Source organism: Alligator mississippiensis, chromosome 1 (assembly GCF_030867095.1).
Source record: "Alligator mississippiensis isolate rAllMis1 chromosome 1, rAllMis1, whole genome shotgun sequence".
In the NCBI taxonomy this organism is placed as follows: Eukaryota; Metazoa; Chordata; order Crocodylia; family Alligatoridae; genus Alligator; species Alligator mississippiensis.
The window spans coordinates 214,453,701-214,477,710 of record NC_081824.1 but is presented as its reverse complement, the minus strand read 5'-3'; the positions used below and the strand labels follow the sequence as shown (position 1 = coordinate 214,477,710).

General features: G+C 41.1%; 1 protein-coding gene across 4 annotated transcripts in view; it reads right to left on the bottom strand.

Moving 5' to 3' along the window:
• Positions 1-24,010, bottom strand: part of AFTPH (aftiphilin) — a 55,781-nt gene that overhangs the window by 25,689 nt on the left and 6,082 nt on the right. For all 4 annotated transcript variants that reach the window (XM_006264909.4, XM_019500776.2, XM_006264906.4 and 1 more), the window contains exon 2: positions 12,929-14,828. In XM_006264909.4, coding sequence (XP_006264971.2) covers positions 12,929-14,800 — 1,872 coding nt within the window. In that variant the 5' untranslated portion in view covers positions 14,801-14,828. The remainder of the gene's footprint in view (positions 1-12,928; positions 14,829-24,010) is intronic.

Below are 24,010 nucleotides of genomic sequence, written 5' to 3'. Positions count from 1 at the left end.
AGATAGTAAGGTTTTTATTTTTATACAAACTGGGCACATCTACACATTATTAATGTGACTGAATAAAATCCGGTGCAGTTTGTGCCACAGTTTATTGCTCCTGGGTGCCACATTTACATGTGCATCTGGCACTACAGTTCACTGAACCAGGGCAGAGTGGCCCAAGCTGGCAGGAGGTCCAGGGGGTCAGCCTGCCAGGCCAGGGCTGCTCCAACACAGCTAAGTCTGCTGTAGAGGGGCTGGCTGGGGCAGGAGGGTGGTCCAGTGCAGGGCTCACCAGCAGGCAGCCCCTACACTGAAGCATCCTCGTGCCCCAGCCAACCCCATCAACGTTTACATGTGTGCTGTGGCACACTAAATACCGTCCCAGGATTGTACTTGTGTGTACAAATATTAATCTAAAGCAGCATTTATTAGTTCACTGAGACCTCATAGGGCTGCAGGTGTAGACACTTAGACTTTACTGCAGAGCCAATTAGGCAACTCCACAGTAAATGTTTCATGTAGATGCTCCCACTAATACAGATTAAGGACCACAATAAAGAGAGAGAGTTCAGAAAATGAAAAGGTCTTTAATCCATGCTGAAGACGTGGTTATGGAGTCCAGAACAAAAAAGTTATTATAAAATAATATTCACCTTAAACTGTAAAGTGCATATTAACAGGGGAAAAAAATGTTCAGCATATATTCAAAACAATAGTATTAATATCCTGCTTTCTAAGGGCAAGTGCCCCAAGGTCTTTGCTGAATGCAAAATGAAAGAAATCTTGGCTGTGTGGGGCATTCTCAAGTATCCCTTAAGCCAGAGGTCCAAAGGAGGTCCCATTCACATTTGTAGAACACGCACCCAGTGAGAATCTGCATTAAGGTGTGGACAACAAAGACAGCACATATGTGCTTTTTTCCTCTTTGTGTTCTGAGAAAAATACACCAAATTTTCTTACATACAACATGCCCCAGATTATAATATGTGCCTCATTTTGAAAGTGAGATTGAAGAAAATATTTTTCCAGAGTTATGGCTGCAGAGAGCAGAGATGGAGCCTAGTCTTCAGTGACTCTCACTCCTTTCCTGCTTACCTACAGCAATGGCTAGGGTTTCAGCTTAAGACTGGTCTCCATGCGTGGATTTCTGATTTTTAAAAGAGCTAAATAGTCTCCAGGACTGTGAAATAGGAAGAGAGAGACAGGAGCAGACAGCAAAACTGCCTTAAGAAAGGTCTGCTTAATTAGTTGAAAATTAAGATCTTTAAAAAGGAGACATGTCCATTAACACTTCTAGAGTGAAGAACAATAAGCCATTGAATCAACTGACACTCCCTCAGTTTCCTGAATAGTAATGCAACAACTGCTGCCCTGGAGCTGGAATCAAAGCAAGGTGCTTCCCTGCCTAATACATACCCCCCCCCCCCAGTTTTGGGGCACTGATTTTTTTTTTGGGGGGGGGGGGAAGAGGAGAAGGTGCATAATGTCAGAAAATACAGTAGTTAAAAACAGAATACCTGTAGTGATTTTGGCAAGTAAAATATCTACCTATTTTTGAAAGAGATATGCACCCCCTATGGCACCATCTTTTCAATAGGACTGCAAAACTTCACTTCTCTTCTACATGCAGCTCTATGAATGGTCTCACCCACCTAATACAGATCATCAAACTGGACCATAGAGGAAAAGGGGTGTGTATAAGCAGTGGTAGCAAGCAGGGGCAGTGTTCACCTCCTAGGTTCCAGAGCGATGTTAAAGCAGAAACCATGCTGATAAGCCAGTGAGCTCAGAGAGTTTGCTGTGTATGAGCTGCACAGCCTGATCTTCCTGGATCTGCCCCTAAACCTACCCATGCTGAAGTGAGCATTATACTTACTGCAAAGTCTCACTATACAGTACTTCTTTCTGCTTCAAAACTCAAACAAGATCAAGTATTTCACTTTTAACTCGTCATTCCACAGTTCAAAAAGGCACTCAAATTTCGAAGTGTAAAAAATTATACAGTAATGCTCATGACAGACTCAAACTCTTTAGGTATCAGCATCACAAAGCACTGACACTTAACATACATAGAGCAGTGGAGTCTGAATGATGCTTTGGGGTGACTCAGTGCCTCTTAAGAGAAACTGTTATGAAAATATCTGATCATGAATAAGAGCTAAGGTGGGGGGGGGGGGGGAGAGTCAGAGGGGAAGGGGGAAGGAGGGACGGTGTTTTAAGTAAAGAAACATTTGACTCAGTCCTGTCACCGTGGTAAAAGGAAGCAAGCCTGCACCATTCTCAGCAGTTACTCATATTTCCCTGTGGCAGCCACTCCCTTTCTGGTCACTGCTGCCTTGCATGGCAGGAGAAGAATAGTTCCTGGCTGCTTCATTGTCTTGGGCTGCAGAAGCTCCGAGGAGAGCAGAACGGGAAGCTGACTCGGGGCACATCTGGATTGCGCAGCTCCAGATATGCTTTTGTATACTCCTAGGCAACAACAGCTAACTGTCCAAGCTAACTCCCCTCTCTTTTATAGCCACAAGGGCAACGGGCACAGAGAGAAGCTGAGAACCAGCTTTCAGAAAATGGAAGAAGCCTTGCAAGGCTAGATTAGATATTTGCATGAAGGTCTGAGATAAAAGTATTTTCAAATATTTAGTTATAAGAAGGGCTCTTATCAAAAAGTATGTGCAAGCTGCCCTGCATTTTAGCTTCATTACACAGCTAGTATTGTTCCTAGTATATCTGCGAGTACATATGTAGCAGCATACCTTTTGTCTAAGAAGTCTACATACCCCCTAATGCCCAACTACTTAGCAAGATAAGTGTTGGGGAACAGGTAGTCTGCCTCCAATTTCTTGGCTAAATACAAGTCAAGTGTTTTTTTTTGGTTTTTGTTGGGTTTTTTTTTTTAACTTAAACCTTCTTAAAACTTTTTTGTAAACTTATAAACATGTTTATACGTAGTGTATTACATCAGTTTTCCTTTTAGACTTTTAGTGCTTTTACATGCAAAAAGCATGATTTTAACCCTTATATTCCATTATTTCTATAATCTCTTACAAATTGGTGAAGTTTATTTAATAAGATAAACCATCAATCCATCAGAAATGCCTGGTACTCAATGAAGGCAGAAGACATGCCCAACTATATTGTCAGAGTATCAGAGCATTAGGTCTGTAAAAAGATTAAGGTCCAACAATGTTTTCGGTCCCACCGTGCCAGTGACTAAGAACAGGTTTCCTTAGGTAGCAAACTAATAGACCGAGTCCTTTAGAACAGAATTTTATCTCAGGGCACTACTAGCGCCCAACCCAAAAATTCAAATATGAACTTGAAGGGAAGAAAAATCTTGTGACTGATCCCAATAACTCTTTAGTCAAGATTTTTTCAATATACTTTACCCTTTTAAGATTAAATTTAAAGTGTAAAAAGTTCTTTCATTTATACACTGTAGAAGCTACTGTAAACTAGACCTATGAACCAGGGAGAAATCTCTCCCCCTACGCTCATACTATCTAATTAGATATCAAGGGGGTGATGGTAATAGCTCTGAAGGGAGTAGATGATCTTGTTCCTTTAATTGGAAACATAACCAAAATAAATCAATAAATAAAATTTTAAAAAAATCAACAACTCTTCTGTGGCAAGGGAAAGGGAATTACTAAAAATAGCACTTTACAACACCCTATGCTTAATTTATGGTCACCGTTTTTGTTTAAAAAAAACAACAACACGCCAAGCACACACCACACCTGGAAGAATTACTTTTCAAAATGTGCACAATTAGCAGGCTGTGGAATAAATTACTGTACAAGCAAAAAGAAAAATCACAAACATGTTTCTCAAAGTGTATCAAATGCTTCTGCACAAGAGAAGAACTATTACTTCTAAAGTTGACATTTGTTAAACAGAACATTTTCCTTGCACTTTTTGTGGGACTAGATGCATTTCTGACTCTGGAGGTTGTGTGCATACACTAAGACAACAGTGCAATTTAAAAATAGTGGTCCTTGAATCACTAAAATCATTAATTTGTTATCTTAGCAGTTATGCTCAAACTGGGTTAGACAGGATATTCCAGGAAAACCACAAGACACTGAGAAAACAAATAGTTTTAATTTCTGGGATTGAGAAAAACTCAATAAGCAATATGTTCTATACCAGGGGTGCTCAACCTCCGGCCTGCAGGCCAAATGCAGCCATGGCATCTGGTCCACTGGAGTCAGCACGGGTCAAGAAATTTGGCAGCAGGAATGGTGGATACTAATACAGCCACCCTTCCCCCTGCCAAATTCCCAAACCCTAAGCCCTATGTGGCTGGTCAGAGTTAGGCCATGTCCCCTTCCCTCAACCTTCAAGGGCTAGCTTGGGGCTTGGGCTGCCCCAACCCCCATCTACACACACACACACGTGGTGTCTGTTGCACCCACCCCAGGTGCCAGATCAGGACCAGCAGCTAGATCTGGCCCTTGGACGGACCAGGCATTGCCCACCTGGTTTGGCAGGAAAAAAGTTTGAGCAACATTGTTTTATACATTCCAGGGACTCCCAAACTTTTTGCACCAACGTCAATACTTAAAACTGCTTCAACTACTCAAAACTCAGATCATGTGCCCACATCAAAGCCTTCAGCTACACAGGAAGAGTGTGCTGCAATGCATGTGTAGGCGGTGACTGGGGCTGACTGCAGCACAAGAGTGCTATTATGCAGGGCTGCCTGCCAGCAAGCCCCACACTGTAGCACCCTTGTGCTCCAGCCAACCGCTCTGCAGCACGCTGAGCCAGCCAAGGCAGAGCAGCTCTGGGCTGGCAAGCTGACCCACCAGACCTCCTGCTAGCCAGGGCTGTGCCACCCTAACTCAACATGCTACTGTCCTGGTTGCATGTGTAAATGCTGTGCCCAGGAGCAATAAACTGGTGTGAACTGTGCCAGAGTTTATTCAGGTGCATTAATATTACATGTAGATATGCCCCATAATATCTTATTAAATATTTTTAAATGTGTACAAAATACTCATAAAATATTTATCTTTCTAAGCATATTTGTATATGTATAAGCATTTTATTTAGAAATGTCAAATAAAATGCTACAAATGTTGATACTGTGAGGGATTTTTGGTCCCCATTATATAAATGTTACATGGGTACCAGCTCATTACAATTAGAGGTGTTGCTACCACCACTTCCCACAGTACTTATGGTTCTACCTAAAAAAAAGAAAAAAAAGAAAAAAAGGCAATACAATTGGCAGTAATCAACTTCCTAACACAAGACTCTGATTCTGTACTTTTACTCACGTAGTCGAGGAGTGCAGGATCTGGCCTGGTCACATACATTTTTTTTTCTATTTTTATAGCGCGTCGTAAAACTACAGAAGTATGGGTAACTATTAAAAAAAACATTTTACATTATAAATCTACAGACTCAATGTAACCACTACACTAAATACTCATCAGCCTCTTTTACTGGAACCTGATAATAAATTAAAAGCCTGCGCAACTAAATGCATCCATCCCCCTGTAGAGCTTCTGTGATGAACAAACCTAGCAACTTGCGTTTCAAGGACTACTTATTTGAGCTCCAACAGCAACATAGAGGTCATTTTTAAGCAACTGAGTAGCCTGCCTTAAACTCCATGCTCAAGTCTTAGTGTCATATTGGAATCTAAAAAAAAGACATTTACTAGCCAGAAAATAGTCAGAAGCAGAGAGATAAATACCTATATGAGCTAAGGAACCAAATACTAGGACTGTCAAGGTAAAGTCAATATCTTAGGTTGCATATACAGTAACTGCATGAAGATGCTATGTGACGTACACTTAATCTGCCCGGGGTGGGGAGGGGAAAGAGAGAGAGAGTTATATAAAAGAAATAAGGATGCTAAACTTAAAGAAGGAAGGGAAAAAGAAGAATCTGTGTAGACACAATCAGCTTATAAATAACTGTCAAGGCCACAAGATAAATGAAGGAAATGAATTACTCAGTCTCAGAAGATGACAGAAGAAGGACAAATGGTCTGAAGCCAAGGGAGGGAAAATCTGGATTAAGTAAATAACACTAATATTTCTCCTGTGATGGACGCGCTGCTCTAGAGAGAAAAGTCTAACAAAAATATTTTTGTCCAAACCAACAGAATAAAGCAGATTTTTGTGAAATAAAAATGGAAAGCTCCTGAGGCTGCAACTTACACAGGTGAAGACATGATAAGATTAGTATATTTGCCTCCACAGCCATGTCCCAATGAGTCTGATCGTATGGTATGTGGTGCTGCAGACATGTCTGTGGTATCACATACCGCACATTCAGCTGTTCTCTGCACTGCAAGGGAGCAGTGAGGAGGGTTTTTTGACACTAGGGTCAAAAAAACCCACACAAAAAAAATAAGCAGGATGGCGCACATCGGGGCAGCATGTGCCACCCAGAACTGGGGCCTGGCCACCTGGAGCTATGCTCCAGCTGTTAGCCATGCTCTAAGCAGCAGGATTGCCCCTGATGCAGCCCCAGGAGGGTGCCAGGACTCCAAGTAAGGCTGCTCGGACCAGTCCAGTGCTGGCCTCACACTCCCCTACCCCACCCAGGGTAAAACAGACACAAGAACCCTAGGGAGAGTCAAGAACAGAAATATCCAAGAGTTAGAAAGAGCAGAGCATCTAAACCAGGAGAAGCCACATGTATATGCAAGAAAATGATTCTATCTTTTTGAGGCTCAAATTTAGCTTTGTGCATTTTTAAGGAAAAGTTCTGTTAAACATATTAGGTTTTCATGAATTCATCAGAAAAGATTCAGGGAAGTTTTTTGTTTTGTTTTTTTTTTTTTAAATATTCTAGTAGAGCATTTGCAATTCAAACCCTGGAACTCTAAGTTTGTTTATGCAAACCCAGAAGTGAAAGCTATTGGTGTTTTTCACGGTCAAATCTAAGAAGGGTTAAAAACCCTCTACCATGGAATCACAGAAAACGTATGGATGGAAGGGATTCTCAGGTTATTTAATCCAACCCCACACTCTTATGGCAGGATCATCCCCATCTAAACCACCTCATCCAAGTGTTTGTTTAACTTGCTCTTAGAAACTCCCAATAATACCTTCAGCTCTTTAGGTACTTTAGATTCCTCCAGCTCTTTTCTCATGTTTTACTATCCTCATAATTGGTTCTTCCTAACAACCAGATTAATTTTCCATTGTTGTAACTTAAAAGCATCCTTCCTTGTCCTGTCATTTGTGGGCAGGGCAAATAAGTTGATCACTACCTTCTCTGTAATCACCCTTATGTATTTGACATTTTATCAAAATTCCCCTTTAATCACTTGTTCTCCAAATTAAACAGTCCCAGTTTGTCTAACCTTTCCTTGTAAGTCATGTTTTAAAGCTGACTAGTCACTTTTGTTTCCCTCCTCTGGACTCCCTCCAATTGGCCCATATTTCAAAGTGCAGTGTCCAAAACTGGATCTTAATTTATCCCCTAACTGCACTGTGACAAAAGCTTTAAAATGTCATGATTATTCATTTCTTCCAGGAGACCCCTTCTTCATTCAACACAATAGACAGGTGTGCTCACTAAAATGGCTAGCTATTCAATACTTCTTTTCATTCTAGTTCAGAGCATCTCCATGCCTTGTTTGTTTCATACTTACCATAATCAGCTGTGGGCCAAGTTTCACTTATTTTCCCAGGGACCTTTTTATAGGACTCATAGCATTCAAGTATTTTGGAAAGTGCATCTTTACGATAGACATTAGTGTCATTTTATAGACTGAGAACTGAGATGCATAGAGACTGAAGCCAACGTTGCCACAAGTGTCCACTGATTTTGGGTGTCCAACTTGACATACCTACAGCTTGAGTTTTCAGAGCACTTGCCTTTACAGCACTTCAGATGTTTGAAGCATGGCTTCAAATCAACTTCAGTTGCAGCTGAACACTCATTGGTTCTTCTAACTGGGTAACAACTGACCTCAGGAAGCCATCTACTCCCATGACATGCTCCATCTGAACCAGTGAAGCTAGACTTGTTTCCCCCAGCAGGCTGGATGGGTAGCGCCCAATCCGTCCAAGGGTCAGATCAGAATAGGACCTACCTATGCTTTAAAACCCAACATGTCAAAAACCCCTGAACTATTATTTGATATTTACAGGTGAAACAAGATGTTACTGTTTACTTGCGAGATTTACAACAAACAGGACTTTAAATAAAAACATTCACATGCAATGTTTGGTTGTTTGCCTTTGTTTTAAGAAGTGAGAGGATGAATATTTTTCTTATTATTACTGATTTTTTTAAAGGAAGTGTCAAGATATTTAAGTTTTCAGTGACATCCTCAGACAGCTGTGTAACTTTAGTTTCCTCTTGCAACAAAATCCTCTTCAGACACTGAACCACAAAACCATTCAGTTATAAAGGAGCTGAAAAATTCCAGGCAACCTAATGAAATATTGTGCCCTTCCTCTCTCCCCCCTGCACTGTACTTTGATCCTGTTTAGGATTACAGATATTGAAACTTCTGATAAATGCAGAGGTTTTCTGAGCAGGTACCTTCAGCCTATTCTCTTAAGTCCTGGTTGTACCTTTGCTCTAGGTTAAAACAAAATGATCATAATGTTTCTGTAAAATGAATGTTTTTGTCTTTTTTGAAACAATATAACCCATGTTTTACATGCCACACTAATTATCAGTAGCTGGATTTCCCCCCAGAGTACAGTACTCCACAGATCCAGTTTTGAAATGTAAGCCAAAATCATGCTGACCCCAAACCCATTATAACAGTAGCAGCAAATAAGATCCACATGTTTAGATGGATACACACTTTCCACTAAATTTTTACAGAAGAAACCATGCTGCCTGTCCCCTCTCCATAACACACATTAAGAGCAGGGGTTAAAAGGATTTATGAACTTATTTGGCTTGGAGAGAAACTCCAGCTACTGATAAATGGCACATGTAACATGCCTGAGAGCTGAATATTAGGGCTGTGCAAAGCTTCGGTAGCCGATTTGATCCAATTCAGTGGCCAAATCTCTAAATCCGAATCGAATCAGGAGACCTATTAATCTCTCCGAATCGAATCAGAAGCCTCTGAATCAATTCAGAGAGATTCGGCTGTAGACTGTACAGGCAGGTACTAGACAGTGCCAGCAAGAACAGCTGGGGGATCAGCTGGATGAGCCCCGGTTTGAGCCAGTAGCCCTGGGAGAAGCCGTGACTCGTCTGGCTGTTCCCCTGGCTGCGCCCCCGCTGGGGCGAGGCAAGCAATGCTGGCAGCCCCGAGAGAAGCCGTGGGGGGGCTGGGGGAATGAACAGGGGCTTTCCTCCAGCTCCTGGTTCGATCCCCAAGCTCCCCAATCATTCCTCCCAGCCTCTGCAGCTTCTCCCGGGGCTGCCAGCACTACTTGCCTCACCCTGGCAGGGGGTCAACCGGGGAAGCAGCTGGACGAGACACAGCTTCTCCCGGGGCTGCTGGCTCAAGCCAGGGCTTGTCCGGCTGCTCCCACCGACACTGCCTGCCTGTATAGACTATGGCCAAATAAGATTCGGCACTGAATATCTTCTGATTTGCCCAAATCAAATAGGGAAAGTGTTTTGAATCACTGAATCAAATCACTGTCCCTCCGAATCGCCCAATCCAAATCCAAAGCAAATACTTTCCACTTCACAGAGGCCTACTGAAATAACACCTAGTATTTGTTTCAATAAAAAACCCAAAACCCAGAATATTAAAAAGCCAAGGTAGAGAACTACCTTAAGATCATTGTTTATTCCCTGTGTGATTATTTTTATAGTGCTTTAAAGCACTTTTTAGCATAGCATTAAAAAACAATTTGTATAAAAAATGAATGTTAAAAAAAAACCCAACCAAAAACCAAAAAAACCTGACCCCCCAATAACTACTATTCTAGTTTCACACACATCACTTATAAACTGTCAAAGAAAAATGGCTTCATCAGAAGCGTCAAATAAATGTCTGTGGGCAACATTTCCTGCTTTGCAGGTGCCCAAATACCACACCCATTCTTGCTGTGGTGGATTCTGTCCATGGTGACACCAGAGGTTTGGTTCTTGCCAGGGCCAAACCACAGCCACAGCTAGAAATCCTGCCACATGCATCATTGCTGCAGAGGGAAGTGTTGGTATGGAAGCTACTGCAGCACACCACTGCTCAGTGGTATGCAGCTAGTTACAACGGCTCTGGACAATGTGAACAGTAAGCTGCAGTAGGCACCACATCAGCACCTCTGCAGGAGCAGCACTGAGCCTGACAAGGGAGTCCAAACCCCACAAACAAGCTATTTCTGCCCGTTCCTCCACTGATGGGGGGGGGGACAATGGGACAGATGATCCACCTCCTCAGACCAAATGTTGACACCTCTCATCTACACAGTGTTCTCTCAATTTTGTTTCTATCCCACATCCTTTAATTGACACTATCCACATTTTCCTTTTTCCTCGAGCCACTTAGCAAGTTAAAAGACTAAAATCATGAGCCCAGAAAGGGGTGTGAAAGAAGAGGATGTCAGTACTATAATCTGGTAAAGCTCTGTAAAGTCAAGGCCCTCCTGCCTTCCTCACAGCTGCTAGGAAGTTATGGTGCTAGTATTTCTTAACAGGTTTTTACACAGCCAGTTTGAAACTCAGTTCTTGTAATATCAAGCATCTAATAAACTTGCTCGACACCCATGCCTGTTGGCAGCTACAGAGAAAAAGGACTCTCTTACCCTGCCTCAATGCCAGTTACTCCAAACTTCTGTTCTGGGATAGAGAATGCTATTCTCTTGTCTTCCAGAGCTTCTTGGTTGTGGCTGCAGAGGTTTTAACCTGCCTCTCCCACATCCAGCTTCTAATTATACCCACTACCCTCCCACCAGTAACTCCAGGACATATCCGTCAGTTCCACTCATAAAAGAAAGTAATAAAACTTACCACAGTCTTATTAGTTTCATCCTGCTGCCAGATAAAACTAAGAGTTGCACTAAGGCACTGGAACTGTTTGTAGGCTCAGGAAGACAAACTAGAAATAGCTTGGACCCAATGCTAGGCAGGGAATGTTGCCACTTGCTACTGAATCTATTAAAACTAACTGCCAAACTGGTTTGGCTCTATGGTTGTAGGCTGAGTTCCACTGCATGCTTCAGGCAGTAATTCAACCCATTTTTGATTTAAAAAAATACATCTCCCCAGACTTCTAGCAATTACTGAATATAAATTGCATTTTGAGAATTTACATGGACCTGCTCATTTGATTTAGGAAGTATAAATATCAGGCAGGAGACGGCCACTTACACAGAACCCAGTACTGAACATCAAGATTTTTTTTCCTCCCGACAGAGCCTGGAGAGCTCTAGGCAACTCATCCTTCTCTCAGCAGCTATTTATTTGCTACTGGAGAAACACAAAGGAGATCGGGCTGTGAGTTTCCATGTGTACAGCATGAACAGAAGGGCATAAGGACCTTTTGTTTTTCCATCTCTCTCAAAGATACCTGTCAGTGTTAATATCCTTACTTACTTCATATTCCCAGGAGATAGGAGAAAGTCTAAACCAAACTCAGTTGGGCCCACAGGTTGAATCTTGACAGCTGGGTTTCTTGCAGGCCGGACAACCCACAAGCAGTGTTAATCACTGGCTGCTTGAGCCACTGTTTCAGCACAGGTCTGAAACCCAGGGAACTAATGTCGCTGCTGCTTGCTCTCCCTTTTCCCTTGCTGTCAATCTTAGTCACCAGCAGCACTGAGAAACTGCAATTTCTGAAAGGGGAAGGAGGGAGGCACTAGTAGCATTAACTCCCTAGAAAACATTGTATCTGGCTGCCATAGGGATGAACACAGCCACCAGAACAGCTCCATGGAGGGGAGGTGGGGTCCAGTCTTTAAGAAGCCCCACAGGCCAGATGCCTTGCCTCTACAGGCCAGATATGGCTCCAAGACATGTTTCACATCCCTGGTTTAAAGTAATACTAATAATGTAGTGGTGGTGATGAAGAATTAAAAGTATAACTATCTACATTCAGCTACAGTAGCTTTTACTCTAAAAGCAGCTCTGAATTACAAAGATGTATAAGCACCATCAAACATCTACCTTAAATGCAAAAGAAGATACCCTCTGTTTATGAAATTGTTTAAGAAAACAAACTATATTTAAGGACCAATAAACCAAACTATATTTAAGGACCACCAGCTTTCAACTGAATCAGTTTTAAAAAGTATTAACTTAAAAGCAAGCCCTTGCTTTTATGAGAAAATTAAAATTTCTCAATATCAAATGAGATGCACCCACATCTTATTTATATGAACAATTTCTGTAAACACCCACAGATGTATCCTTTCTTACTTATATGTGGGGGAACCCGTGGTATGCCAGAAAATAAGACATGCATCTTGTTTTTGGGAGGACAGAATGGAGAAAATAGATTTTTCCAGAATTATGCTTGCACAGAGCAGGGGCAGCCCAATTTTCAGTTGACTTGCTTTCTCTTTCTTGCTTAACTAAAGCTGATACCCTAACTGCTACTGAAGGCTAGTCTCCCTGGATGGATCTACAATTCTGAAAAAGAACTCAAGTGTTTCCAGAGCTGTGAAGCAGTATGAGAGAGACCAGGAACAACTAACAGACAGCAAACATTGCCAAAAGAAAGGTTAATTTGATTAGTGGAAAGCATTCAGAAGGGGAGCTGATTGTTCTTCGCTCCACCGTTGTTAACAATGAACCAGTAATTCAACAGATTCAGCTGCTTGAATAGTAAGGCCACTGCTGCTGTACTGTGGAGCACGAATCAAAGCAGGGTACTTCTACTCTGGGCAGAAAATCAGCTTAATATATACACCCCAGTTTTGGGAGGCTGATTTTTGGGAAAAGGGTGCATGTGGTATGCAAGTCAATATAATATATTATGAAGCTTATGTCACAATATTATGCACATAGTTCAAAGAATACTTGGGATAATTTATTTAATTTATATATTAGTTACCTGAACTGAAGGTGCAAATTCTTGAGGTTGCCTATTAGCAGTTTCTTGGAAAAATGTCAAAGTAGAACTTTCTGCCTTGTGGGTCACCGAACTATCAATCCTAAGAGAGGTATCTGTCCTATGCGATTGCCATGTCTCTTTTCTATGATGAGATTCAGTAGCTTGCTCATCTCCAAAAGCAGCCCAAGAACAGCCCTCTTTCTGTTCATCTTCAAAAGCATTCCATTCTGCAGTTTGATTACTACCAGCAGAACTGAAGTCTGCAAAGTCGTCAGAGTCCTGGAAAATAACACACTCATCTTGAGGTTTTGGCACTGAATCAAAGTCTCCAAATTCACTATCGCTACCATTTGCCAGCTTAGCAGTACGTTGGACGTCCAAGCTAGAATGGGTACCAGTAACTCCACATTCTGAAGTATCTGAAGTCTGACTTAAATCAGATTGATCTAACTTTGTTAGCTGTTGACAAACAGTATTCGTATCCCTAAAATCACCAAATTCATCAATTGATTCACTGAAATGTGCAGAATGCTCAGAAGATTCTTCTAAAGTCCCATTCAATGCCGATTCTTGAGTACTGATAATAAAAGGAGAAGATGTACCACTGGCTGTGCCAAAGTCACCAAAATCATCTTCATTTGTTTCACTGCAAGACACAAATTCACTGCTGCTTTCACCATTCTTTACATCTTCAGAACTGCCCAGCAAATTTTCGTCTGCAGGATCATGGCAAGAGCTTTGGATCTTACTACAGTCAATACTTTCTGTTTCTGAAAAATCTTTAGACCTAGAAAAATCTTTGCCATTTTCAGAGTCACAACATTTTCTTCTCCCGCTGTCTTCTGCCTTTTCAGTAGTGCCTGTTGAGCTCTCAATTGCCTGAGGTATGCTGGAAATTCTATCATCATGTTCCAGTGCTGTAGACTCCTGCTCATAATTATTAACAATTTCATTAACCACAACACTGACTTCTGATATGCAAGCCTGCTCATCTTCAATAAAAGTCTCTCCACATTCACAGCTTCTATCTGAAGTCAATTCCTTCACAGAAATTCTTTCAGTCACTCTATTTATTATATTGTTTTCCTGAACATTCAGTGCTTCTCTTTCATTAAGAGCATTGCATATTTTATGTCCTGTTTCTTCTAAGTGGTTTGTTTCTTGGTTTGAGAAAGTAGCAAAGTCTGCAAAATCTTCAGCTGGGCTAGGCACTGAGTCTAAACTCAACTCAGTGCTATGAGTGCTAACAGTTTTTAGTCCCTTTGAGTCACTGATGCTGTCTAGATCTTCTGTTCCCTGGGGATTTACAGTATCCAATGCTGCAAACCCATTTGTTAGAATCTCTAGACATGGGAGTTTCTCACCATTACAAGCACCTATCTCCTGATCCGGGCTTCTAATTCTCATGTCAGTTCTAAAGCCTTCAGAAGAAAAGGCCTCTGTTTTTCCAATATTCTCTCTTTGTTCCTCTGTTCTCTTTGCATTTTCCAGACTTTCATCAAAAGTAGTACCTGATGTTCTAGACTTAGATTTTTCTTTGCTGGCACTAGTTGCTGATATATCATAGAGTTCTTTAGAGGGACTAGAAAGTTCTGCTATGCAGTCTTTATCTTTACCATTTTTGACAGAGGTAAAGGCTGCAAGGCCACCTACATTATCAGAATACTCATGAAGTGGCATAAAATGGTTAGTGGGTATAAATTCCTCCTTTGAATTACTGTAGTCTGGTGCATCGAAGTCAGCAAACCCTACACCAGAAGCACTACCAGAAAATCCACCAAATTCCCCAAATTCGTCATCGCCATCATCATCAGCTCCATTGTCTAATGGCGGAGGGGATGAAGAATACATTCGAATGACATCTGGTTCCATTGTTTCCTTTTAGAATGGTAGTTTATTCCTGTAAAAGAAGGAAAAAGTATATATACAGTCACTTTTCTGATTACTAAAACTGGAATTTAAAATGCACTTAGATTCTGATAATAAAGTAAATATGCAGATAAAATAAAACAAGTTATTTTGCATGTTCTATTCTTTCACAGTTCACTTTGAGTTTATAGGATATGGGTAACGTTATAAAAAGGCAAATAGTTGTATCCTAACATCAGATATCTGTAAGATGCCATAGACTGCACCATATTTATCTCAATGCTCTAAAAGGAAAGCATCTTATGCCCTTCTTAAAAGAAAAAAAAAAAGAAGTTAGTTAGATGAAAGCAACTGTTGCACAATTGCTAGCTATGATCTCTTTTCTCAGTACTCAGTGTTTTCCCTCTCCAATTTCTAGGTTTCAGTTAGGTGTTATTGTCCATAAGACTCTACAGTTCTCAGCCTACATGCATAACCTTCCCAACTACTGCCTCCAACACACTTTCATGTCAGAAACCTTCATCTAGGAAGTGCTGCTATATGCACATTAAAGCCTTGTGCAAAATTAACTTTACTATTAAAGCTAAGCTTCAAAAACAGATAGTCTTTAAAAGGAGTCAAGTACAAGCTGCTAAACCATAGAAAAAGTCTAATTTCAAAAGCTCCAACTTCTCATTCTAATGTTTTCATTGCCTAGATACCTACTGTAGGAAAAAACACATTTAGGATTTCATCTTTAAACTGTTACTAATATAGCATACTGTTTAAGGCATAGATTGAGAATTTTGCTTTCATAAGTAGCTTAATTTTTCTTCCAATACTGTTAATGTTTCTAGTAATCATTACATTTAAGGGCACACAAAACTGTAAGTTACAAAGCAACCTTTACAGAAGCATTATATAGGAGGTGCAACATTTAACATTCACAAATCATGATCCCATTTTACTTTAGGAGCTGGATCTAGTCAAAAGCACACCAAGTTACTTATTACCAGCACAAAGAAAAATGGAAACACATCAACGAATATTTCAGCTCCTAGCTAGAGCACCCACAGACTTTGAAATAGTCTTATTAAAGATAAAATGATCCTTAAATTTCATTTCAAAGCCTTTTACATAGGTGGCCATAATACAATGGCAAGCAGGGGTCTTCAGCTGCGCCACACAAACAACAATGAACAGTTCAACCAGTGTAAATAAGCAAACAAAGTTTTCTAAATACACTGTAACATCTTGTGAAATACACTGTAACAACCTTAAGATGGCAGGAACCTCTGCTTTTTCTTTCTTCCTGAAAGTGAACATTTCTCAAAGTGCAGTGTCTCTTAAAACTCTTGCAAAACTGGTTCAGTAAAGACCCAAGATGGAGAAGGGAAGTAACATGTGATAATCAACAGAGTTCTCTGGAGTATACCCAACTACTGACCCTTGCTTTGGCCTGCTCAGTTTATGAGACCTGGAAAGACTACAGAAGTCCCTAACTTCTAGAACTTCTCAGTTCACTAAACCTGAAGTTTTTAACCTTCTCCTTTTGTAACCACAAGACACACCATTTCTTTTCCATGTCCCAATTTCAAAAAAAAATTTTTTTTTTAGCTATAAAAAGATTTTTTTTTAACTGTGACAATGAACAATAAGTGTGTCCAGATTACATTAAGATTTTATAAATTTTAAATCTATAGTAGAAATAGCCATTTATATGAAGATCTGTGCTACTGGCCAGGAGAGGCTACTGTTGCTCATTGTCAGGTGACACACTGGCACTTGTAGGTGCCAATTCTGTTTATCCCAAATTACATTAATTGCTCTCATCCTGAGAAATGCACTGCTTAAAAGTACTGTAAAAGGTAACTATATAAAAGGAGACTCCCCAGGCGACCAGGGAGCCTGTGACCAGGGAGGCAGCAAACAGGGACTTCCAACAGGGAAGCACTTCACAGGCTAGTTGTGGATAGGAGTACACGGGAGCTTTGTCCTGACAGAGACTTCAGGCAAGTGAATAAGGAGGGGGGCTACTATGGGGGTGGTGACACGGAGCGCAGTCAGGGCCCCTGCCCTGCTGCTGCGTCTGGCCTGGAGCTCCTATGAGGCCTCCGCTCAGACAGGCCCCTTGGATGGGACAGCAGTGCCCTAGCCCCATCTGCGGGGGTTGCCTGGCAGGACCTTCAAGGCCTGGGGGTAGCGTGCGGGCTGGGAGTTCCCTCACCTGTCCCACATGTGCTCAGATTGAGGCCCTGGAGGGGCAGGTGAGGGAACTCCAGACAGAGGTGAGCAAGCTGTTGGGGATCAGGGCAACTGAAGAAGAGATTGATGGCTACTTTCATTCTCACCAGGACAAGACTCCTGGAAGAGAAGGTGCGAGGGAATACCCTGAAGCAGATGCTGTGAGTGGAGGATGGTCACCTCAGGAGCCAGACCTCTTGCCACAGACAGATCCCCCAGTGCAGCTGGGGAACAAATATGAGGCCCTGGCTGCACTGGAGGAGTGTGCGGTGGGGGAAAATGCACTGGAGGGGTGCATTGCCTGCCCCCATCACTGAGCAAACTGAGGACCAGCTAGGTAAGCAGAAGAGACGCCACGTCATCGTTGTGGGTGACTCCTGTTTGAGAGGAACAGAGGGACCCATCTGTTGTCCAGATCCCACGGCATGTGAGGTCTGCTACCTGCCCAGAGCCAGGATCAGGGATGTCACAGCGAGAATTCCTTACCTCATCCAGCCCTCTGACAACTATCCCATGGTCCTCATCCATGTGGGAACAAATGATGTGGCCAGGAGTAGTCCAGACCGTATCATGAGTGACCGTATCAAGAGTCTCTTTTCTTACAGGTTGGCTGACCTCCTACATCAGGCTTTAAAACAAATATGACAGGGGACAGGGAGGCAGGAGATGGAGAGAGTCTAGAACCTACAAATTGTGAGACATGCAGTACACCCCAGGTAAGTACCAAGAGGCCCTCTGGGCATCAGAACAGGGGGGCACAAAAGGCACCATGCGGAGGGCTCAAGTGTCTCTATACTAATGCTAGGAGCACGGGGAACAAACAGGAAGAACTCACACTTCTGCTTGCAGATAATAACTTCGATTTAGTGGGGCTAATGGAAACCTGGTGGGACCTTACCCATGACTGGGTAGTACATAGTGAGGGCTACAGGTTGTTCAGAAGGGACAGAGTAGGGAGGAAAGGGGGTGAGATTGCTCTCTGTGTAAAGGAGCATTATACATCTACCCTAATCAAAATGGGATCAGAGGAGGAGAAAGTTGAGGCACTGTGGGTTAAGATAAATGGAGGTTGAGGGGAAAGGGACTTGGTAATGGCGGTCTGCTACAGACCACCATACCAAGAGGAAAAGCTAGACTTGGAATTCTTGAGGCAGTTTTCAGAGACCGTACAGTCTAGGGATGTGGTTGTCACAGGGGACCTAAACTACTCACATCTGCTGGGAGGAGCAGTCAGCCAAATCCGTTCACATAGGTTCTTAACCTGCGTGCAGGACCTTCACCTAACACAGGAGGTATATGGTCCCACTAGGGGGAATGCCTTACTGGACTTGGTGTCGGCTACAGGGAAGGATCAGGTAGGGGAGCTGCAGATTCGTGGTCTCCTTGGGGACAGTAACCACCAACCAGTCAAATTCACCATATGGCATCGGGTGGGTAAGATAAGTAGTAGGGTGGAAGTGTTTGACTTTAGGAAGGCTAACTTCAGCGTGGTTAGGAGTCTAGTCAATGACAGACTGCAGGATAAGAGTATTGGCGATATGGGAGTCCAGGAAGGGTGGTCTTTTCTAAAGGAATGCCACATATAAGTGATAGAAGAACTACATCTAAAAAAAGAAACTAATCTTGTTTGGGCATCCAAGTTGACAAAAGGTTGGTTGTTTTCTCCTCTGTATACGTAACTGAGTGGACTGTAAAAGCAGGAAGTGGCTTTTGAAGGACAAATTAAAAAAACCTCATTTACACCTCTAGCTCAAGACCTCTTAAAACATCTAGCACAGATTGTAGCTCTCTCTGAAAGAAAAAACCCTCATGAATCCTAAAGAAATAGGATCTCGAGGAGGCTGATTGAGAAGGATATAAAAAAGACAAAGTGAAGAAAATAGGTTCTAAGAAACTAAATCAGATTCTTGGGGGGGGGGGGGAAGAGGAAAACAAACAGCTCTTTTTTTAAGATCCAATCCTAAAAAACCTAGCCAAGCAAAAATCAATTCACACTGCAAACTCCAATCATATCTTATCTTACTGAAGAATTTAACTTTGTAACAAGTTACTTGAGCAGCATCAAGCTAAACCAAGTACTTCTGATGAAAGGCAGGATAGGATCTAATGCACAATCCACATAATCGTGCCTCCTGTCATGCCACATGTGCATGGCAGGAGGTGTGACTATGGGATTGTGAATGAGATCCCATTGTGCCTTACTGCTGGTGGAGGGGGAACCTGACCCTGGGCTCCCCCTGCACTTGCAAGAACCAAATTCCTGCAGCTGGGAGCTCCCTCAACTGATGGGGCCCACGGATGTGGGAGCAGCCAGTGCACCTTTGCAGGTGGGAGACTGCAGCTGCTGCAGTCTCCCAGCTGTGGGGTATGTGCCCCCATGGCTGGGAGCAAGAAGCAGCTGGGAGCTCCAAGGCTTGGGGTGCACATGGCCCTCCACAGCTGGGAGCTCCAATGAGCTGACAAGGCTCCTAGCTGCAGGGGCTGATACTACTACATGTGCATATTATAGCTGGTTTCTCTCCAGCTTTAAAGTTATTATACATTTTTCCAGCACTAACTTTACAGCTAGTCGGAGCTTTTTAAGGCCCTGTAGTTAATTTTCATGTGTAGCCAGTCTAAATTAATAGTGCAATTAAACAGGTAATTGTGTAACGTATGTAATGTGTAGGGGGGCCTGTGGAACATACTGCTTTTCCTCTTCACTCTCACTCACTTACTGCCCCCCCTGACATTTAATGCTCCGATTTCTTTAAAATATCCTATTAAAACATCCAATGACAAGGTAACTGAAACAAACAGGATGCCTATAACAAAAAGGACACTTTACAAAAGTTTCATGTTTGAAATAAACTCATATTTTTTTTAAGTTTGTCTTTTTAGAAAGCTATTCTATGAAATGGTATGCAATTTTAAAAAGCAGATACTGTAATCCATATTACAGGTTGGATAACAGTCAATGATTTTTTTAAAAATCTGATTTTTTATTTAAAGTCCATTTTAATTTAATTATAATTAAGCTTGCTTTTTAAAAAATAAACCTGCTTAGAATGAAATTTGAATTTAATGAAGCATAGGCTAAAGTATAAATTTAGTATAACATATTTTATTAAAATTATTTTAATAGATTAAGTCAGCCAGTTTAATTAACTAAAAACTCTAGTTAATTTGAAATAAGAGTAATGTTTTCTGCTACTGAAAATGTAGTAGTCTGAATCTTAGTCAATGCCTTTGAGCAAAACTTTGTTCCAGTTCTATGACGCTAAAACAATGTACTGAAATTTTTATAGTGATACTGGCCCATATCTTGCATAAACCAGAAGACTTCTGATGGTATTTCTCCTTCAACAGTATCTGTCCTCCTTGTGTTTGTAACCACATGGTGAGGATGATGCCTTTCTCAGCCCACTGATGCTTCCCTGTCAACCAGAGGTACCACTGGGTTGTACAAGGTACTGCTTTGGTTTATAGCAGGTGTCAAACTCACCTGGCCCACAGGCAATCTGAATGGTGCAGGGCCAGATCAGACCCACAGACCCTTTCCCCTTCCTCGCCCCCTTTCTAGAGAATGCATGAAGTGTTACGATCCAAAGATCTTGTAATTTAAATAAGGCATGAAGTAGACCTAAAATGCCCACAAAGTATGAATATAGCAAATGCAAGGTTAGTTCCCTCTATTGCAGGATTGCTAATTACTTAGTTGTGGGTAAATTAATTTGAAAAACAAAAGCAAAATGGACATGGACAGGACTGGTGTGACAGGAGGAAGAAAATGTAGATAGGACAAGTGCAGTGAATTCTGAAGCCAAGAGACTAAGTAGCTGTTTCCTCCAGCCCTATCAACACAGGATAGGAAGTCTAGTCAAAACTAGAAAATTACCCAGAAGTCCCTCACTTTGTCAGCTTCTGGCTTGGTACTCTCAGCATTTTTTCTGTGGTACTTTAAAACTGCACAACAACCATTTAATCCACACTTTACTCAGAAGCATGCAGTCATACAACAGAATGAGTTAACGCCCAGATCTCGCAATAAAAATCTGCAAGCAAGAGATACTGAATGCATTAGACTCTTGGAATTCCACAACATGGTGACCCAGCAACCATAACTTGCCAATCTCCATCTCATTTTAGGGCTTAAGCCAATCTAGCTTTATGTAAAAATATATTATTTTAACTGAATATTCAGTTGCTTACAAATGTAAATTAATTTGTATTTATAAAGTGATATTTGAGATTGCATAATATATCCATTTTGAAGGAGCTTCCTAATTTATACATATCATAAGCAAAAAATCTGTACTTGCTTAAGAGATTTGAATTCCAATATGTAAAAAGAATAAGGTAATTTTAGGCACACACAAAGCACATGTGCTAAAAAATTAATAGAAAACGTATGCCCCTTTTCCCCTCTGGTTAGTTAACAACTTTTTTTTGCCGTAATTAAACTTTTCAATTTAAAGGGACATGTTTCCACCTCTTCTATTAGAATGAGTTTTTAGTCCACAGCATAGTGGACTAAGAATTTTTAGTCCACAACATAGTTTTCTCCAAAAAGAGATGTAGGAATCCAAAAACTGTATCAGAACAAAGAGTTCCCTCTGTCAACCAAACTACTGAATTAAAGCTCTTATCATTCACTCAAACATTTTCATGGTGAAACAGAGGTCTTACAGAATGACAGCACTATTCATTAATTCCTTTAGTTGTTAATCCCTGCTTTTATCCAGCACCTCTAATGGAATCTAAGAGCTAGAACTGTGTGTTCATCTTTTGTAATGGAGAACTCTGTTCTCAGTTCAAACATATTCTGAGCCACAATCTTGTTCTACATCATTTTGTAAAACAGGTATTTCATGCACCCTTAGGTTGAACTGGTCCAAACAATTAGAGCAATTCAGTCACAAAGTTAGACTTCAGCAAGTTTTGTTACAGCTGCATAGTAGCTATGCTGCTCTCAGCTCCTGCAATGTAGCGAAATAGAAACAGATAGCCATGAAGTTTAGAAGGGCTTCTACAATGATCCATCAAGTTGAACATTCTGCAAATTTTCCTTTAAAAAACAAAATTAAAAAAATAATGATAAAGCTGTATTCCTAGGGATCACGGATGCTTCTTGGTAGGACGTGACTGCATATGTCAATAAAACTAAAGAAAGCTAGTTGCATGACTTAAATCCTGTGTTGCAGAGGGTTAGGTTTTAAATTTGAAGCATACCAACCTTTTAACAGATGAGTGATTCAAGTCACATCCTTCCCTAGAGCTGGCTACTCACCCAGACTATACTTTCAATTTAGACATATTCAGTGTAGCTAACAATGCCTTACTTAAACTGATACATGGTCTCCGCTATTTTCATAGTGGAACATGACTCTACAGGTTCTCTAAATAATATAAATACCATATATTAGCCATAAAGGACAGTTCTGCAGTCTGCATGCTCTTATGCAGTCTTCCACCTATCAGTCAGCAAACACCAAGCAAACCGATAAAAGTCTCTATTTCAATAGCTGTTACAAAAAAAGCTATTTCATACACAGTATGTCAGTAATTTGGATACTTAGGCCATGGCAGACTAATGCTTTTAAAATAATTAACTGTCACCAATAAAATACTTATTTGTATCTTGTTTCTACATAAAACCAAGAGCCACGCTGCTGAATATTTAATTTTGATCAAGCTCAAGTATACCAATTACAACTCTTACTTTCCTCTGCTTCTGAGACAAGAATACCTCTCCAATAAATTAATCTGAAGTACAAACATTCAATAGAGGAGTGAAAATTGGAGAGGCGTAGTACTACAAGAAACTACAAAGCAATACATGACAACTGTAAGTGGTCAAGTGGACAAAGCACAGGCTTAGGAAGTCGAGTTATACCTGAAATTTTGTCATAACATTAATTATTTTTTAAAAGGCCAAACATGACCAGGAGATCTTGCCTTTCCCTATGTGTAGCAGAGAAGATTTATGTGAGGGAGGGAAATGTTGCAAGTCATGTTCATGTTTATCTATTATTTTGCAGACAAACTAGTATTACTAATAGTGGCTTACTAGGATGATCAAGTTTATAACTAACTTGCTGCAAAATATTAAACAAAACTCAAATGTTAACCTCATTATTGGTTTAAAAGAGCATTTTCAGTTGTGGAGTAATTTGTTAGGGGAAGCAATGAAGACCCATCACTTGAGATGTCTGAAAGTAGGTTTAGGAAACCAAACTAGAAACTATGTGGTTAGAGATTTTGATGGTACAAACCATATGGAAGAGTTTGAGAGGATGCCTGCATTAGTAGAGGAACTGATTCAACTGCTAACCTCCTTTTTCCTTTTCAGATAATATTTTCATTCTAGCAGTGCAGGGAGGATTTCCTTAATTTTGACCTGTAAGGCCACCTTAATAAGAGTTGCATTCAGAACCCTCATTGATGTAGAACATTGGATTTTCAACTGAAGGCAATTTTCCTTTGTTATAACTCTACACATTGTTGGCCTGCTTATGCCAATTCCTTATTTTTTTCGTTATTCTGGATATGGAATTGAAGCCTGAGACCAGGACTAATTTCAAATCATGCAGTGACTAAATGCACCTACGGTATATCAAAAGCAGAAAATTTTATTTTTTTTTTTTACCAGAGTGAGGCATTTGAGATTATGAATAGACAGGAATTCTGGGCTTGAGCATTTGCTTCTATTTTTTAAAGAAATACATTTTGAAATGTGCTGTGCTAGCAATGTGGTAAGAGGAAACAAGTAAAATTATTAGTGCAGTAATCACAGAAAAAATACTGTGTTTAGTCAAATCTAGGATGAGGTTTTTCCCTCCCCTCCCAACCGTATCCAAAGTGGAGGGGCAGAGGTTGGAGGGAGGGGTGGCAGGGGGAAGAGGGAGAAAGAGGGGCAGGCAGCTGCTGTGGCTCTGACTGGCCCTGAGCCCGGGTTGGGGCCAAAGTTAGATCCACAGCAGCCTCCTATCCCACACCCCTTCTCTTCCC